This window comes from Morus notabilis, unplaced genomic scaffold (assembly GCF_000414095.1).
Source record: "Morus notabilis unplaced genomic scaffold, ASM41409v2 Scaffold329, whole genome shotgun sequence".
In the NCBI taxonomy this organism is placed as follows: Eukaryota; Viridiplantae; Streptophyta; class Magnoliopsida; order Rosales; family Moraceae; genus Morus; species Morus notabilis.
Genome location: NW_010358084.1, coordinates 1,227,314 through 1,247,356, shown reverse-complemented (window position 1 = coordinate 1,247,356; position 20,043 = coordinate 1,227,314). Strand labels below are relative to the sequence as shown.

Below are 20,043 nucleotides of genomic sequence, written 5' to 3'. Positions count from 1 at the left end.
ATAAAATTATTAAATCCATTTTTAAAAATAATTTCGGTCTGAGATTGAAAATATTTTTATTTTTATTTTTATATAAAAAATAAAATTATTTTAAAAATAAGTTCCAAACGCACTCAATATTTAAGCTTTGCTTATATTTCTCACAACGCTCTTCTATTCATCTTATCTTGATGTGGGACTAGCATACAAAACTCTCGCAGAGTTGAAAACGACAGACTTGTAGAACTAGAAGCACCGGACGAGATCCGTTTAGTGCGGAAAAGTTCAGCACATAGATAAAAGCTATCTCTCTTATGGGTAATTTACTAATTTTTGTTTTTGTTTTTTTTTCTAAACTATCAGATATATCATAGAATATTATGAGAAACAAGCTTCGAAACTAGAATGTGTAACCTAAAACACCCTTGATTGTACTACTCTAGTATATAACAATATGGATTAATTGCATTGATGCACGCTAAATTTATCAGAGTATGAGGCCTTAGTTATAATGAAGGGAAATGCACAAGTGTTTTAAATACACCTCAAACTTTTTGCTGGTTAGCAAGTTATAGACCCTAATCTTTTATCCCAATTGACGTATGCTACCAATAGGACTACATTACTAAAAATTGTGAAACTTAGAATCCTAAATGCCAAAATAAAGTTAAGAATCCAACTTGCAAAATGACAAAAGGTTAAGAATGCATGGATGCAATTTTCCAGAACGATATTGTCAAATCATGCCCAGCTGAGAATCACCCATTTTGTGTAACGCAATTTATTGTGCTAGCCAGTTGCAGTTATATGTATCTCTTAACGGATTCTGGAGGTACCCGGTTGGCAATTGAGTTCACAGATTATCATTTCAGTACCATTCTTAGCATCATATATAATAGGAATATTAGATCTCTTATCAATCTTGATACACACGCATGTTATTAGTATATAGTTGCGAAATGCAAATCTTATTAATGCTCGTGTTCCAAACCCTGAATCCATACATTCTGCCATAATCACAGATATTACACTCTTAAGATGAACACTCATTTTGCACAATAGTAGAAGTAATGACAATAGAGTATACAAATCATCATGAAAACTACATCTTTCTTAAGTTATCTAACCTTGCTTGTAGATCACTATCTATCCCACTTTCTTCGTTCGCTGCTGTTTCCACTTGTGGAACTTTTGCCTTGGCAGCTGGTGCAGCAACTGCTGCTGATGGCGCGTTAACAAGCTGCACGTTTTAAATAAGAACACACCAAACATTGTTATCACAAGATTAACATTTCGAATTAGATGATGCCGTCAAATACACCACCAATCATGTTTAGTCTACAATTTTAGTGAAGATAATGAAAAAGTAACAATGAGAGGAAAAGAGTACCTCTTGATTGATGTCAATACCGATCTCGTCGAGCACCTGGTTCACTAGATCTTCAGTTTCCTCTTCTTCTTCATCCCCTTCCAAAGCATCGTCGATGGCATCTGCCATCACTTCACTTACCAACTCCATCTTCTCGTTCTGCCTCTCAAATTCTTGCATAATCTTCTGCAATGATGGCAAGTTCATCTGTCTGTTCATTTGACCCATTGCCTTTGTCACGCCTTTCATTGCCTCTCCCATTGCTTGGGTCGATTTCAATGTCTGGAAGTATTAAGGAATATGGCTTAGCGGCAAAATGGTAAATATCCAATCAAATTTAAGCATACAACCATAAAATCTCAAGGAACATAAAGAAATCGAGCAAAAATGTTGAATGGAAGAAACTTAATCAGGCTCAAATCCCAGTGTAGAAAGATTTCAACGTTTGCAAAAACAGTATTTTCTATTCCTAGTTAAGAACAACCAGAAATAGGAGTGCTTCTCTATATTTTTCCTTGTTTCTTGTGATGAAATCCACGAACAAAATATTACCTGAATTCTGAGAGCTACTCCCTGGAGTTGTGATTTGAGCTTGTAAAACTTTTCAATCTGGTGTCGTGTTCTAACAAGGTCCTTAGCCATAACTTTGACAGCTCCCTGCAACAAAACTAACCATGATCAAAAATATAGTTGGATGATGTGACCACAAGACATAATTATTTCAAAGCTTGATGTCAACACGTCTTGCTGAACCTAGAATCATAAAGATATCAAACTATGAATCAAATCTGCAAAGAGTTGGATTAGAAAAATCACACACCATTTGCCCTTGCTTGGCACTTTTCTTGATCTCCATAATTAGTTTCTTCTCTTGTGCCTGAAGGCCTTGCCTCTCCCTTTCTATTTCTCTGATAGATTTATCCAGCATCCTCTTGTTTTCCCGCAGAAGTTCTGAGATCACAGTCATCTATTTAGTATCAGCTTAAGTACAGTAGCTTTAATCATGTACTACTACCAATTACAGTGCCAAGTGAAGTTTGAAAAAAATAAAATCTAAAAACAATAAATTCAAAATGAAAGATAAACATATCTATACCAACCATTTGGGTTTTAAAAAAGCAACAGAAAATGGAAACATAAAGCCGACATCGAATACCCCAGGGCTGCGGCTTCTCTCATTGTGTTTGATATAAATTCCCACCTAGAATCCACCCATATTGGGAGATATTTAAATTTGGAGTTCTTTAAACGACTTGAAATCCCTCCTCCAATCCTTTCCCTCCTCTTTTCGCTCCTAGCAAACAACCATGCATCGCAAAATCCTTACGGTAATCCCCTCTCCCTCGAGTCCTTCCTTTCATTTTTCTCTCCAACCAAACAAGCTCTAAAGTGATAATATCCAGATAATCAACAAACCATAGACTCGTGCTTATTGTACTTGAGACTAATTCGTGATAAGACATGCACATACATAAATGACTTATCATTCAAACTCTAATTTCCAATAGATGAATACAAATGTGTTAAAATAAACTGTGGCACAAAGAATTTGGGGGGAAAATATGCAGTAATTTGCAAAAACATATGAACGAATTAATTTAACCTTGGTCAAATCCAGCTCCAAAGAAGCAAACTTTACAACAAACTATCCTCCATAGTAAAAACCCAAAACACAAACTATCATAACATGAACAATTGAGTCGATCCAAAAAAAAAAAGGAAAAACCACCATTCATCGCCAAATAAAACCATTTTCTCTACGCTATTCAACTCAATTTCTCGGATTGCTAACCAATTCCTCACAAACTCAAGCAGTAGCAATACAGAAAATTCAAAAGAACCTAACAGCTTTCAATCAATCAAAACATCGCAGTAATTAAAACTAATTTCAACAAAATCAGAAACTCAGAAAAAAAAAAATTACGCAGCCCAAAATTAGCGAAAATAAATATACGTAAATATAGTGAGAGAAAAAAGAACTGGATTGAGCAATGGACCTGCGGGGGTTTTTCGCTTGCCGAAGAGAAAACTCATGGCGATAGATCGGACGGTCGAAAAGCAATCTGAATTTTCCGATGAGCGTCTCTGATGTGATCCGATCGGATAGTATCTTCTCTCTGTTTGTGTTTCTGCTTTTTGTTGTTCTTGGTTGGGGTTTGTATAGAAGAAGAAGAAGAAGAAAAAAAGGCAAGTCTTCGATCGTCCAACTCGTACGCGGTAAGGTGTACTGGTTGAGGAATGGAATCATCAACGAACCCGACCATTCCATCTATCTTAACACATTGACGTGGCGCGCAATTTGGTTAGGCCCAGCCCAAGCTGATCGTTGCCTTAGCACGCTGAATCCCTCTTTTTACTAACAGAGTAAAAAATAGGCCGATATGAAAAGCTTAAGAAAGTATATAGACTAATTTTTAGTTATAAAAATTAATAAGTCATAATTTGTTAAGTTATAATTCATATCCAGATAAGTTATAGTCAAACTTGTTAAGTTATGATTCATAACCAGATAAATTATGGACACAAATCGTGAATTATGGACAATAATTTATCAAGTTATGGTTCATAACCAGACAAATTATGAACAAAAATAATAATTTAACTTATTTATTAACTTATGTAAACTATTTACCTATTAATTTTAAGGCTTAATTTCATCTTTCTCCCTTTTACTAATTGGGCTTGTTTCAGCATCAAAAGGCTTGGGCTTAGCGGGGCGCTGGGCCCTATTAGGCCGTGGCAGAATAGAGTTCATCACATATATCCCAAGTTGAGAAAAGGGATATTTACCTTCAATATCATGTTTTAGATTTATTTAAAAATTGTACTTTCAGTTTTTCACATCAATAAAGTATATTTTTAAATTAGATTTAATAATTAAATTTATATCTTTTCACAATCAACTCTCAATTTTAAGCATAAAATACTTAAAATACGGTTAAATAAAAAAATAAAAAAACTTTAAACTTATGATTAATCTTAAGAATATCCAAAATGCTATTGAAATGGATTTTTTGTGTGTTTTTTATTTTTATTTTTTTATAATGTTGGGAAGTTTTCTTCTTTTTTTTGTTCTCTTTCTCTTAAGGATAGTTTAGCCATTTTACAAGTCAAAATCAATTATTGACAGAGATAAGAGATAGATTTGTATATTAAATCTAATTTAAAAGTATACATTTGATAAGATAAAAACTGAAAGTATAGAGTTTGAATAAACCTAAAACATAAGATATAAAAATATAACTAAGCTCTGAAAAAATAAATGTCCATGAGTTGTAATATTTGCACATAAATTTGTAAAAAAACTCGTAATGACATTTTTATCTTTTATGAACCATTCATAATCGCTCACACAAAAATAGTATATTTGAAATAATATTATCTCAACAACCAAAATAGACAACTTAATAATATTATTAAATTAAAGATAAGTTCTAAACATGAGTATAAAAGTGATCATTTTGTATTAATACTTCCAGCATATAGTGTTTAGAAACGGGACTTTTTAGACTTGTATAGCAAAATCTCAATAGTATTTTTTTAGGATATCTCAACAGTGAAATTGAAACATAGTAAGAGTTTCAAAATATTGTAAGATAGTAAATAATTAAATCATTAAATAATTATTATGTAAAATATATAGTATAAAATATGGCATTATTGTGATAATAATTATGTTATTTTGCTATTTTATTAATATTTTAAATTTTTTACTACGTTTCAATTCTAAGATATTAAAATTTGAGAAAAGTACATGATTTGTCATGATTTTGTGCATATCTATTATTTATATCATTCTAAATAATTTGGTGTTACTTTAGCCTTTTTTTCTCTCTTTATTAATTGAATGGTAATTGTTAATTTTTTAGTCGAGTGGTATAAATAAAATTTTTTATTATATTAAGTGGTATTTCTGATTTTTCCCTATTAATTTGTTCGTATGATAATTTAGCATAAAAATATTAAATTCTTAAGAATTGGCATAAAAATATTATGGTGTTTAATTTTATATAAAGAGAAAAGAAGTAGAACTCTTGCACTGTTTTTAAATGGCATAAAATTTTTTGTGCTTCCTTATTACAGGGACACTTCACTAGACTTCCCTTTCTTGAAAGTAAATAAATCTTCGAGTGGATTTTTTTTTTCCACAGACCTTTTATAGGAGTTATTGCATTTTAAAAAAGGGAGAACGAAACTTAGAGGAGTGCTTCCTTTTTCTTAAAAGCATAAAGATTTAGAGTCCGTTTGGTCCAACCAAACGGGCTCTTATATCTTTTCTTGAACACTATGCTATTTTAATTTTTCTTCTTTTTATGTGTTAATTTAAGAAGAGCAGATTCTGTAAAAGAGTACAAAACTAAATGCTCTCTTTGATAGGAAGAAAGGAAAAGGAAGGAGTGAGAGAAAATGTGACTAAGAGAAAGGAAGTTGATTTTCTTTATTTTGTTATGTGTGATAGGAGAGAGAAAAAAAGAGTGTTCAGCTAAATTATTATTTTACTAATTATTTGATATTGTTTTAGTTTAAAAATAAGGGTAAAAATGTAATTTAATTAATTTATGTATGATGTAATAAATTTTCCATCTAACAATCTCTCCACTTTTGGAGAGATAAAAAATAGTGGAATCCATGTGTCTTTTTTCAATCTAATTTTCTGTTGTCTTTACTTTTTCATCGTACCAAACACCTATGATTCTTCTTTCCTTTCAAAAATCTCTCCACTCTTTTCTTTCCTCCCACTTTTTACCCATGCCAAACATGGCATAAATAAGTAAACTAAAGGTAATTTTACTTCTATCTCCTTATTTTGTTTCTTTTACTAAAAGAGGTAGAATATTTATACTCATTTCTTAAAAATTCATTCTATTTGGTATACATGTGTTTCTTTCTTCTTCTTCTTACAAAATGGTCCTTGGTTCATCCATGGTGGTTAAACACGAAACTCTGCCTCATATCTTGAGTAAAATTAAATCAAGGTCTTTACGTTCTATTACAGGACCTCCTGAAACGATGAGAATAGAAAACGGGAATATACCAATGATTTTTTTTTTTTTTTTTTTAACTAGTAGACAATAAAATCATACTCTTTTTTCCTCTTAAATTAAGTTTAGAAGAATGCAACTTAAAAAAGGGATTTTTTACAGCAGAAGCTGTCCTTTTCAATAAAAACTAATGTTTTAATTATTATATTAATTTTTTAATAGTTTGATATGTAGTATTATTGAACTATTTCCAATTTTTAGATCAAACTATTAAATAACAGTAACTTAAAAAATGAAAATGAAAGACACAAAACTTAAAACGAAAAACAAAAGGTAAAATGTACAACTGCTTTTCACAAATGAGGTAAAATATTTTCTGACACAAGGCAAGGCACTGAAGTAAAGTTTAGCTTTGTGTTGAAATGAGGATTCCCCGCACGCCCGTAAAAGAACTCTGCATTTTACCTTTTCTTTGTCGCGACTTCAAAATTGTGAAAGCTGATCTCTCTCTCTCTCTTTTTTTTTTTTTTTTTTTTAATATTTACTTTTAACCTCAGAAATGGGACAGTGCGAGGCAGTCGAGCGCACGTGGGAAAGGGTCACCCTGGAGTGGAAAAGTCCATGTAATCACGTGCGGTTTTTTCTGCATGCGTGTGTGTGTGCGTGTGTATTTTATATGTAGTGTTTGCTTCCCATAGGCTTCTGCCCATTTAATTTGAGACGATAGACAAACATCATAATTGTTGTGGGGTAAAATCTTAAGCCCCACACGAAGCAATAATTGAGCGTCACGTGACATAATCGAAGGATAAACTAATATAATAAAAATACGGAGTAACAGTAAAGCGCATCAGATAAATGTCGACTCTTAGCGATCAAGTATTTCCGTTCAAAGAATTGACAAGAAGGAACAATAGCCACACCGTGAAGACGAACGCTTCACTGGCCATGAACAAAGAGCCCTTCCAGGGAGCCGAAGGCGACGAACCCACCCACGTCCAGGTTGAAGTACGATTGTGCCAGAATTTAGTGTGTATTAAATGCATGCAGAGTAGGTAGCGAGGCCGGTGGAGAAAGTCAGGCAGATTGACTAAAATCTCGGTGATCAGATATTATTGTTCCAGAGTGAAGAGAAGATATCGCATGATTTGATTAGATAGTTAACAACTGGAAGATACAATATGGTGTATATAAGCAGAAAAAATGGGTTGAAAAGGGTCGGATTATTGAACACCTATTTTCCCAGAATTTGTATTTTTCTACCAAGAATAGTGAAAGACTCAGCAGATGTAACTCTACGTTGGAGTGAATCACTATAAAACCTGTGTTGATTTTGTATCTTTTCCTCTGATGATTCACATTTAGAGTAGTTAATCCGAACACAAATTACCAAAAATCTAGTATTAATCTGTTGACAAGTGTTTACCGTAAACAATAATTACACGAGACTTGAGAGGATGAAAGGGGGAAAATGTGAGAAAAGTGTGTGGCAAAAAAAAAAGAGAATGTTTCGGATATCCTATTGAACGGTATTATTTTAAGCTGTTAGATGTTTATTAAATTTTAACAGTTTTGTATTTTTATTTTGGTATGATGTTGACTAAGATATAACGTTTAAGAGGATAAATTACCGATAAGAATATCCTACCATAAAAATCTTTAAAAAAAAGAGTAGCTAACAAATATTTCTTTTTTTACCAACACCATGTCAGTGTAAAATGTGTATTTTCCGACAACGTGTTGGCGTCAAGAAAGAGTCCATGGTCAATCACTCAATCTAAAGATTTTTGTTTTGGGAGAAATGTGGAAATAAGTTAAGACTTGGGATGAATTAAAATTAATAGGTTCATAGTTTACATAAGTTAATAAATAGGCTAAATTACTGTTTTTGTCAATAACTTGTTTGGTTATGAACCATAACTTGACAAGTTATTGTCTATAAATCACTATTTTTATACATAAATTGTCTGATTATGAATCATAACTTGACAAGTTTGTCCATAACTTATCTGGTTATGAACCATAACTTGACAAGTTATGGCCTATTAATTTCTATAACTAAAAGTTGGCTTATATACTTTCTTAAGCTTTTCATATTGGCCTATTTTTTACTATTTCCATTTTGTTTTTAATAGTGTTTCTTTTTTCTTGAAACAAAACGAGAGAAGTTTAGATGAATAGGCAGAATGATAAGGTGGTGCAGAAAATGCAACCTTATTTTTTTTTGCTAGTCAAATACAGATCTTATTTCATTTAGTAGGAATGAGAGTAAAGAATTAGGGGAAAAAAAAAATGAAAGTGATTAAGGCTAAAATAATGCTATATACGTGTTGTTTTGTATGAATATATATAGGAAGCAAATGAAACAATATTCCTTCTCTTTCTTAAATAGAGCGAAGTAGAAAATTTATTAGGATAATTACCCTTCTACAAACATTGTCATTTTTTTTTTTTTTTTTTTTGCAAATAAGTTTTATTTTTGTGACTTTAGAGATCAATAGCAGCAACTTCCACATTCACTTGTCTCCTCCATATTTTCCTCGTTTTTTCTATTTCTTCTTCCAAACAACGTGAAAATCCGTTTTTCAACTGCAATGATTATATAAAATACATGTACTTTATTTGTGAGCTGAAAATTTCTTAAGGCTATAGCTAGAATTGAAAAATAAAAAAAAATAAAAAAATCGTTAGGAAATGTCCCATGTAGCTACCGGAATCCTATTCCCTCAAAATCAAGATTCATATTCTTTACCTCTTGATTTCGATTCCCTGCATATGATGCAAAGAACCGAATACGTTTTTTTATAAAATGAAATGAGGCACCTTCAATTGCTTGGTACAAGTGTTACGGACAAAAAAAAAAGGGGCTAATTTTGATGTTTAAAATGACGTTTAATTAATCAAATTATTTAAAAAATTGAAATTCTTTTTTTTTTTTTGAAATCCAATTGAAATTCTTTTTAACTAATTTTTTTATGCTTTAATTTGAGTCCATTACATGAAATGGCAAAATTTAATTGGTTAGATACACTATTTTATATACCAAAAATTAGAGAGATAATAAGCATTACTATGATAAGAAAAGTTAGTAGGGCTCTATTTGAATCCCAGACAAAAATGTTCAATACAATAAATGCATGTTGGCGAACATTATCTGTACTTTCACAGTTTTTTGTTTTTTTATTTTTTTATTTTTTGGCACAAAATCAAATGGATCATTCTTGTGCTAATATGGCCTTGAACTGTCTATGCAAGATGGCATTAAAAATGGTTGTTACTAGTTGGAGACTTCTGCGTTAGAGGTATATATCTAACTAATGCTCCGTTTGTTTCGATGATTCTAGTTTAATTATGAATCATTATTCTTAATTTGTTATAGTATTTTTCTCTCATAAAAAATTTAAATTTCAAAACTTAAAATCATAAATCATTATTGACGTCACCTAAGAATTGCATTATTATTAATTGTATTAAGACAAATGTAGAAGAAAGTGAGTGTGAGGATATAGCTGGTACGGTGGTCCTGGGCTAGCTATTCCAGATAATTATTTGGTACACATGCAAATGTTGTAAATCACACTTCTGTTTTATGGCATATGCCACGGATTTCTGTTTGGTTGGTGAGAAACATACCCCACCAATACATACGAAACCATATGTGTGTATGTGTATATATATATATATATATGGCAGATTGGTTGGTTGCAGTTGCGGACTCTCTAATACGTTGCCAATCTCTGCTAGCTATCAGAGCCTTAATATTAGATATTCTAGCCTACTCATTCCAATATGATTGAACTTAATTCATGTAATTCCTTCTTTGGGATGTTTTTCATTTATTAAATTTATTTGAATAATTGTAATTCATTGAACTGAGAAATTAAATGGTATTATTACGTTTCTTGCCTAGGTGTCTCTCTTATTTTTCAAGAAATTGTCCCTATTACAACTAAAAGGAAAAAAAAAATTACACCCATATACTTTGCACTTTTCGTTTAAACTCAAACTTTTTATTTGGCCATTTTTAAAATGTCATCGATAAAATAACACTATTTTATTTATAGCGATGTTGTTAACTTTATCTTGTATCACTAATAACTTGTAGGTTATCTTTTCATAGATAGATAGTCTGCATATTATCTTTTATAATCTGCAGGTTATCTTTTATATCATGTAGATTATTTTCCATAATGACATTAAAATTTTGTGTAGTGGCATCAATAATAGATAATAGAGTTAGAAAGAACAATGGTTAAATTTAAAATTTTCTCTTTAATAATTATTGTTAAGGCAATTCAATCACGACAGACGTCAATAAAAAAAACCATAATAAATATAAAAAATGTCAAAATGTCCAACTAGCAAAAGGTTTTAAGTGCAGTTGTTTGGAAGTATTGGGGATTTTCGTCTATCAATTGTTGTATGTGAGCTATTGTATGAAATTGTAATAAATTTACAAATTTAGATTTTTGTTAAAATTGAAAGTTTGGGATTTAAATAGCCGAATATCATAGGTTTCGAGTGGGTAGTTGCAATCAATCTCATAGAAAAAATAAAATTTTTCATAACACAATTATAATCAGAGATATTAACATCATTGATACCCTACCGATCGGATAATTGGGGATAACTTCACATCAAAACTGAAAATCTCTCTTTAATAATAGCAAGTCTTTGAACTCTTTTCTACCGAGATTGAACTCTTGTCAAACAAAATCAAGAGCGGTAGTTTGTCCACAAGGCTAAAATGATGACACAATATTGGAGAGAAATTATTGCCCCATGACATTTTATCAACTCTACAAGACATGCCATCCTCCAGCTTAAGAGAAAAACAGAAAAAAAAAAATAACTTTCTTGACAAATTTTTCCTACCCTTTCTTTGTTTTTTTCTCTTTGAACTCTTCCTTTTGGGAAGGAGGTCATCAAGAGGTGGTGTTCAAAGTCAACGCCAGAGGCCACTAGTGTCTCATATCATTTCAAGAATATTGAGTATGATCACAACTTTTTGTTTTATTTTTTAATTTTTTCCTTTGGGGGTTGTAAAAAAGTGAGTTTGCATATTTGCCATCATGTATGATCCTGCTATATTTTGACTTCTCAGATTCCTTACTCAAGGCCCTACTTGTCTGCTAAGGATGAAGAGTAATGCAACTGCATTATTTTTATGTCAGAGACATATTGAGATCATGTTTGGATTTGCATTTTTTTACCCTGTTCATGTTTATGTTAAATTTGTCCATTAGAATCAAATCACTCAAGAAATTATGAAAAATACCCTTGCTTTATCTTGTTTTTGAGAATTAAACTCAATAAAATCTCACTTCATTACCCATTAGGAAATTAAAGCCAAAAAAAAAAAAAAGAAACAACAAAAGTTTTGGGATCTCAATCATTTCCCATTCTTTGAGTTTAAAAGCGGACCTAAAATTTTAACTTTGTGATGCTGAGGCCATGTGCCAAGGCTGTGTAAAAGTTAAAAAAACTCACTTTCTCCAATCTCACAGCAGAGAAGATTTGTCTCTGCTTTTTTCTTCCCTCTTTTTAGTTTCACTTTTTGTGGGTGACCCTAAATCCACAAAAGCTCTCATCGTTAGTCACTATTAAATTAAATAAAAATGCTGTCCTTATTGTGTACATGACTGTAGTTTTGGTCACACGTTTCTATAGCACATAGCTTTTTCAAGGGGCCATAATATGAATGACTTTTCTCATCACTTTTCTTAATTTCTTTACTTGAGGATCAAACCAAGTGAAGAAAAACTTTTGAACTTTCAAAGGCTAAAACATAGAGAAAGGAATATAACTTAAAAACTTCTTCATGAATCCAATAAAACTTGAAAATAAAAATGAACCATTACCATTAAATTACAATTTTTTTTTTTTTGGGACAACAAAATGAACTACAAAATCAAGCCCTTAGCAATGGCTTGATTAGTCTTGAGACTAGTAGTTTCATACACAGGAAGTTCTTCTCTATACCTACCAATCCCAGCAAGATGATCAAGCTCAAAAAGATCAGAACTTGAATAACTCTCAACGTCGTCATCATCATCTTCTTCTTCTTCTTCATCATCAGCTTCACCATTATTTTCACAAAAACTCCTAAGAAACTTACGCTGAGTTTCTCTCTCACCAGATTTTTCTTTTCTTAAATCCTCTTTCAAGGAAGTAGAAGAAGAAGAAGAACTCTTGACAAAGGTTCTAATAGTGGACAAGGGCATTAAACTTGGGTCATCCTCATAAACAAATTTATGACCACAAGGCTGAGAATCCTCGCCAAGAATCTCACTCACAGGATAAAATCTCACTGACCTTTTGTTATTGCCATTATTATTCCCATGTTTAGTTCTCGAAGATTGTGGTTTGCTTAGACAAGATCTTGAGAAAGTAGTTGAAGCCGAAGAGGAAACAGATTTAGAAATATGCTCGGAAGTCACGTCCTCCACAGCCCCAACATAACACATTTTGGCCTTCTTCACATTCCCCGAGTTGAAAATGGAGTTCAAGAAGCTCGCTATCCTGCCGCCCGGCGAAATCGGCTGCTTTACTTTCTTCAATTCTCCGTAGATTTTCATGGCCTTAAGCTTGGTCTTCGAAAACACGCGAGGATTCGGGCTTTGCTTGCTCTCCGCCGGCTGCTTCTTCTCGGGCTTCGCTTTCGGTCTATGTTTGAGGCTCGAATCCGTCTCCGACGACGACCACACCGACTCTGAAGAGCTAGAACCCGAATTCGAAAGCGTGGAGCTTTGGATACTCTGCTTCTCAACCCAACTCTCGATCATAATGGCTCGTCGGAGGTTCTTGATCTCTTTGACTTCCTTAAGAACAGAGTTGCTCTGTTTCTTCTTGATGATCATATCTTCTTCTTGCTCCTGCTCATCGTGATCAGCCTTTGATGATTCGTCGATCGAACGGTAGATGGCGTCGAGAAGGGAAGAAGAGAAAGAAGCGGTTCTTCTTCTTCTTGTTGGGATTGTCGTGTCTTCATGTGGTGGTTTTTTGTACATATTTGCGAGACTTATGAAGCAAAAACAGAGCGGAAACAGAGGGGGTTTTATATAAGGAAAAAGAGAAGAAAAAAAAAGAGAAGAGAGACAGAGAGGGAACAAAGAAGTGAGAGTTGTGTTGAGTTATGGAGCTGTAGTGTCCGCTTTGAGAACGTCAAAAGCTGCAAAACATGCTAATGAAATTGCAAGTAGATCATGTGGAAGCAAACACGAATTAAGTAGAGGAGAGATAAACACGGAGAGAGAGAGAGAGAGAGAGAGAGAGAGAGGGAGAGATTATAAATTTTAGAATTCTCTCCGTTTTTTATTTGTTTTCTTCTCGTGGCATGTGTCTTTTGTACTATGTCTGTGTAGAAGTTGAAGAAATGATATTGAAAAGTGAGAGAGAGAGAGAGAGAGAGAGAGAGAGAGAGAGAGAGAGAGAGAGAGAGAGAGAAGAGAGAGAGAGAGAGAGAGAGAGAGAGAGAGAGAGAGAGAGAGTTTTGTGTGTGTGTATTGAAGACTATAAGATCAAAGAAGAGCCCGTGCGTGCGGGTGAATTATAGTTGGCAGGTCGTCCAGGTTGGCGGGGGGTTTATCTTTATGATTCACCTTTTTTTTTTTTTTTATTATTTTTTTTTTATTACAGTTCCTGTCGTTTTCGAATGTTTTATAGTTTACACCAAGCATTTTGGTTGGAATGTGTATCTTAATTTATATATATAGTCTTATCACTTTCGTATTAGAATAGCTGCTTCAACTGTCTTTTTGCGGTGTAATTTGTACGACTCTAGCTTTACTTATAAGAGTATATGAGCCCATCTTTATTTTGGGAAAGCTCAAAAGCAATTTATGATTGTAGTAGTATGTATGCCTCTATTTCGTATTGATAATGGCATGAACCGTAAATTTTAGATTCTTTGAGCTCGAGTTTTTAGAAAAAAATTTCAACACTTGCAATGAATAAAACTTATAAGTATGCATCTTTGAGTAAAAAGAGAAAACCAAAGAAATTGATCTTTTTAGTTATTTCATTTAGAATTGGGTCACTTTTTATTACTCTTTAAATCTGTCTCTATCTATGTGAAATTTTATGTGCTGCTTATAGAGTTAATCACCCTCAATGTTTTAAAAATATTTAAAAATAATTTCTGAAATAATTTATTCCTCTCTCTCTCTCTCTCTCTCTCTTGGAGCAAGGGAACTTGGCGAGATGTTGGCAAGTACTTACTCTTCGTCAATCTCCTCTCTTCACGTGATGTGGGTACTCATATCCTCCCTCGGAGCGACGAGATCTAATGGTGTAAAAAAATTGGTTTATACTTTAATTCTGTACGTGTGAGATTTTTTTTTTCCCTTCTTCAAAGTCAAACCATTGATTTACTCAAAAACAAATTGATGCCTTACATTTGATTTCGTGATTGTGTGGAAAAATTCCTTTTATTTTCCCTTTAAACCGCTAGTTTACTAAAAAATAGACCAGTTGTTTTGCGTACCGAAATAACACAAGGGTAATTTGAACTTATATCTCATGAAAGTGGTATGTATTAAATAAAGAAAAAGAAAGTGATAAAACCAAATAACCTTCCTTTTAAAAGTGTGCTAAAGCTAATTTTCTCCTTCCAACACCCACCACACTAGTCCAAAGCCCACTGGGAATAAAGGGCAATGAATTAAAAAAAAAAAGAAAAGAAGACAAATATACTTATAATATAATATTAATAAAAAATAAAAATTTAAACTCATACATTCTTAAATAAATATAATATAAATTCTGTAATTTTCTCCCAAAAGGGAAGGGAATAACCTTTCCTTTAGTCCAAAACTTGAAAGGATAGTGGGACTCTTGCACTTGCTATGCAATCAAGTCTAAATCTCTACACCATTTTCATAACTGCTGTAACCAACCTATGGAGAACAAAGTATGAAGCATTTTTTTTTTCCATTTATCTAATGGAAAAAAGTGCAAAGCTTTTAAGCTATTCACAATAGTTCTGTATCATTTCTACGACTAAACAAAGCTTCAAACGCTTTCAATTCCATACACCACTCACTCGAACAGACACCCTGTTGGACAAGTATTACCTCGGGAACCGATAACCACAAAGAAAAGAAATCACCACGGTCACAACCAATCTTTTTTTTGTCAATGCATAAAAACATCATATGCATAACAGATCGATAACCACATCAACTATTCAATGATTAACGCGTTTTGGCTGATTGGATTCCGAGCTATAATATAATCAGTTTGCATTTTAACAACTGACCACCAAATAATCTACTTTTCACATCTTCACCAAAAATTAATCATCATAAAAAAAAAAAAAAAGCTCTCCCTTTCGTGGAATGTCAAATCACCTTTTGAACTAACCAAAAACCCTCTGCGACTCAGTGATTTGCTCAAACTCGATAGCGCATAGCCTAAACACTATCAATAACAACAAAACTACAGATCTCATACCAGAACTACAGATCTCATACGTGACCGTACATACAACAAAATAGCTAAACTTTAAAGTTCAACCCTTTAACTGCAAATACTACGGATTCAAATCCTATCTCCTTAATTTTTTTTTAATAAGATCCCTTCTCCTTTATGGTTTTATTTCTCCAACATAAAGAATTTAACCCACTTGAGGAAAAAAAAAAAATCTCTTTATTTTCCACTCAAATAAGGGTAAAGTCAAAAAGCAAATGGCAAGCAAACTAACACAGAGACTTATCTTATCTTCAGTGATTATAAAAAGTTCACTCCATCTTGCTCATAGAACTCAAGCTTCCAATATCAGGGGCCAAGACATTTTCAACATCATATTTTAAGGCAATGATAAATCAAGCAGAATACGCAAAAATGAGACAAAAAAATATGCATATCTTTAAATTAGAAGCCAATGGATCCACAGAAACAACAAAAACAAAAATTGCAGGACTTAAGTAGCAAATTTTCAGGAGTTTCAAGAAAGTTGAACCAAAATCAAAATAGCAAACGAAAGACTAAGAGGATAACTTCATTCCAATCCCTTTTAAACTAACTAAATAAAACTCTTCTCTCCCATCATCATAGCGCCAAAGCAAGAGGGAAAAACAAACTAAAAAGACTTCTAATCTCCCTTTCTCCTAAAGGAGCATCCTTCAGTGAGTCTAGCACGCCCACCTGTTGGCTGGCACAATACAGTCTGGCAGTTCCCACACACCACCACAGTTTGCGAGTGGCTGAACACAGTAGTTCTGCATTCCAACACATTTACCACAAAATTAAAAATCCATCACTATCCATTGAAGAAACAAATCCAAGCAATACAGTTATGTATCTTATTGGGTATTATTTTCATTCTTTGAAATTATTTTTGTTTGTTGTTCTACATTCCAACACAATTATCACAACATCAAAATTTCGTCACTACCCATTGAAGAACAAATACAAACAATTAACAATATATCTTAATTGGGCATCATTTTCATTCCTTGTATTACCTTTTGTTCGTTTAACTTAAAAAGTGAAAAGAAAGGAAGCCCTTCATTAGACATTGTCAACAAAATAAAGAACTTCCGGAAAAATATACTACATATATCTTATTGTGTACCATTTCCATTATTTGTATTTTCTTTTGTTTGTTTGTTTGAATTTAAAAGTGAAAAGAAAGAAAGCCATTCGTTAAACATTTCGTCGAAAAAACAAAAAAAAAAAATCCCAAACAAGCGAACAGATAGATAATGAAAAATGGAAAAACATTCGAAACTTACATGTTGAAACAGCCCTGGCATTTCACATCCTTCATCAAAGGAAAAAAAGGGGGGGAAAAGAACAAATTAGTACAATCAGATTTAATAGAACTATTGATTTTGTTAAGCATAGAAAAAAATGAAATCATAATAAGGGAAAATCAAGAAATAATAATCGTTGTAAAATACCATGAAGAACGAATTGGGGGATTGCACGAGGCGCTTGAGCTTGTGCTTCTTCTTCTCAAGCTCCGCCGGCGGGTTCAGAAGATCGATATCGTTTTGAAGAACCTAAAAATCATTCCAAAACAAAAGAAAAATAAAAAACACTTCAAAACAAACAAACTCCTATGATGTATTTGATAAACAATAACGTCGTACGATGTTGATTTACAAATCTGAAGTTCTAAACAGACCAACAAAGAAGCGAATCTAAGAATCGATGGTCGAGAAAAAAAGAGAAGAGTTTGGAGTTACCATGTTTGGAAGTTGAAGGAAGCTTTTGGAGAAGACGAGAAACCCTAAGAAACTCTGAAGCAGAGAGCAGAGGAGAAGGCGAGAGAAAGGTAATCTCAAAGCGGAAGCGATGGATATATACCAATGGAAGCTACTATATTATGGGCCGTTGGATCGGTGGTTTTAGATCTGGGCCCTTTATTCCATTACTACTAGCAGCATATTAGGGTTTTGGGACTCCTGAGTCGGCACAAACTTTTTTCTTTTTTTAAGGATTGGGAAGACTTTTTTTTTTCTTGATTAAAATTCTATTTATTTTAATTTTATTAGTTTGTTTAAGATTGTAAATTTTATGACTTGTGTTTAATGATTAATATACCAATAATTTTACGATAATATGAAAAAATCTCACATCGTTTAATCGAAATGTTTGAATATACCTTTTGATTTGAAAATTTCAAGAGTGATTTTAGATCTTTGAAATCACAAAAATGACACTATGGGCCCGTTGTTTAAACTCATAATTTACAGTGTTTTTTTATTAAAAAAATTGAAATAAAAAAAGTTCTTACAAATAGGTTCTTTTACAAAACTTTAATTCAGAATCAAAATCATTGTCATTGTTGGGTTCATTTGTTTCACTGTTTGAACTCATAATTATGATTCTATTACAATATTTTTTCTTTTAAAAAAATTTAAATCAAAAAAGTTTTAACTAATGAATTTTCTCACAAAATTTAAATTCAAAATCCAAGTTACTGACTTAAACCTATAAACCAAGCACGCTTAGTTTTTTAAAAAAGAGAAATCTCAAGAGCATTGTTCTTAAAATCAAATCACCGTTTTTTATAAACGAAGAGAAAAAAGTTTTTTCCTACAAGTAATTTTAATTAACTATGTAATTGATAATAGATTTTGCATAATTTAAAATATATATAAGTAGATTTTTAGATAATTTAAAAAATATATATAAGTAGATTTTTACATTCGGGATTGAACCACATTTATTATTATTATCAGTATTATTATTATTATTACCCACCTAATTTCTTTTTCTAAGATTAATTCATTGTGCAACACGTTATGACCATGTTGGAGAAAAAATATATATTAAACCAAGATTGCTCGGAAAAATTAAAGGCAATAATATGGGTCATGACACGAAAACATGATTCGAAATTCACACGAAATTAACAGATTTGAGTTTATTATAAATAGATTTGGGTTGACACGCATAATAGACAAGTTGGTTACGGATTTACAGTTGATTTTCTAATACGAAGTGAGCTAAATCAACACGATTAAATATATGTGTTATTTGTAAATTAATTATATATGTTATAATATAAATGTTTATATGATGTATTAAGTACAAATACCATGAGTTTTAAAATTTGTAAATAGATTTTACTCGTTTTCTTTTAAAAAAAAAAGATAAATAGATTAATAAAATTGTTAAAGGTGCCATAATTGTGTTAATAAATTTTAATTGTATTAGTTATTCATTTAATATATTACTTTAAATAGATTATGTAAGTTGACTCAATTAATACGATTAATAAATGAATTATGTTTAAATTATTATTTTTAATATATTTAATAAATATGTCGTGTTTGGGTTGATATTCTCTAAAAATATTAATAAACGGACACGAATAGATCCATTATCACCCTTAGGAAAAACACTAAAGGTAAAAGAGACAAACGGCATGCAATTGATAGCAGGCTAAGAAAACGTGATCAACGTGAAACGACAATAAATTTGGTCAAGGATAAAAGAAATAAAATGACATGATCTTAGAAACCCCTTAACAGATAAAATGACATAAGAGTTCCAAAATAAATATGCTCCAACGACAATAACAAGTAAAAAAAAAAAAAAAAAAAAAAAAAAAAAAAAAAAAAAAAAAAAAAAAGGTCTGATTTTTAAATGACTTCAGCGTAAAGATGACAGCGGACTGAAAAATCAATTTACCGAAAAAAGAGAACAAACTAAGGGCCTGTTCGGTTGTATTTTTAAGTTATGGTAATTTGAGTGTAAATTTTAAGTTAAATTTGAGTTATAATTTGAGTTAAAATTGTAACTTGAGTTTGTGTTTGGATGTGCACATTTAAGCTATGATTTAAATTGAGAATCTATTTAAATTTGTGTTTGGGTGGGTAAAAAGTTAAATTTGTATTTAGATAGTATTTTAATAAAAACTCAATGGTGATAAAAAATTTTAATAGGATATATGGGTGGGGTTTTATTCGTCTCTTCATTGTAAACGTATAGAAAAAAATCATCTCAATCGGAATTAAAACGAAAAAATTAGAATGTTTTTAAGAATAGAAAAAATATTATTCATTAACTTGAGTTTGAGTTTGAAAACTTGAGTTGAAGGGAAAACATGAACTTTAGATTTTATCTCTAAACTCAAGTTCAAACTCAAAATTTATAAAAAAAATATGAACTTAAATAAAATTATAACTTAAATTCAAATTTTTTTTTGAGTTTTATTTCAAAAGAACAAGCAATAAAACAACCGGAAACTGAAAACGC

The 20,043-nt window shown here is 31.8% G+C and overlaps 3 protein-coding genes across 3 annotated transcripts; all 3 read right to left on the bottom strand.

Annotated features, from left to right (window-relative positions):
- Positions 1-928: 928 nt before the first annotated feature.
- On the bottom strand, positions 929-3,578 carry LOC21409971 (vacuolar protein sorting-associated protein 2 homolog 1). Its single transcript, XM_024161441.1, has 5 exons — positions 3,346-3,578; positions 2,169-2,299; positions 1,901-2,005; positions 1,370-1,630; positions 929-1,219 (listed from the first exon to the last, which is right to left on the bottom strand). The coding sequence occupies exons 1-5, from the start codon at positions 3,380-3,382 to the stop codon at positions 1,082-1,084; spliced, it is 672 nt and encodes a 223-aa protein (XP_024017209.1). The 5' UTR covers positions 3,383-3,578; the 3' UTR covers positions 929-1,081.
- An 8,655-nt stretch (positions 3,579-12,233) lies between these two features.
- Positions 12,234-13,626, bottom strand: LOC21409970 (protein BIG GRAIN 1-like C). The gene has a single exon (XM_010091814.2). It carries the CDS (start codon positions 13,338-13,340, stop codon positions 12,234-12,236), a length of 1,107 nt encoding a protein of 368 aa, XP_010090116.1. The 5' UTR covers positions 13,341-13,626.
- Positions 13,627-16,174: 2,548 nt separating this feature from the next.
- On the bottom strand, positions 16,175-17,623 carry LOC112090332 (40S ribosomal protein S27-2). The gene is made up of 4 exons (XM_024161438.1): positions 17,523-17,623; positions 17,235-17,336; positions 17,067-17,095; positions 16,175-16,550 (listed from the first exon to the last, which is right to left on the bottom strand). Exons 1-4 carry the CDS (start codon positions 17,523-17,525, stop codon positions 16,424-16,426), a joined length of 261 nt encoding a protein of 86 aa, XP_024017206.1. The 5' UTR covers positions 17,526-17,623; the 3' UTR covers positions 16,175-16,423.
- Between the last annotated feature and the right edge of the window lie 2,420 nt (positions 17,624-20,043).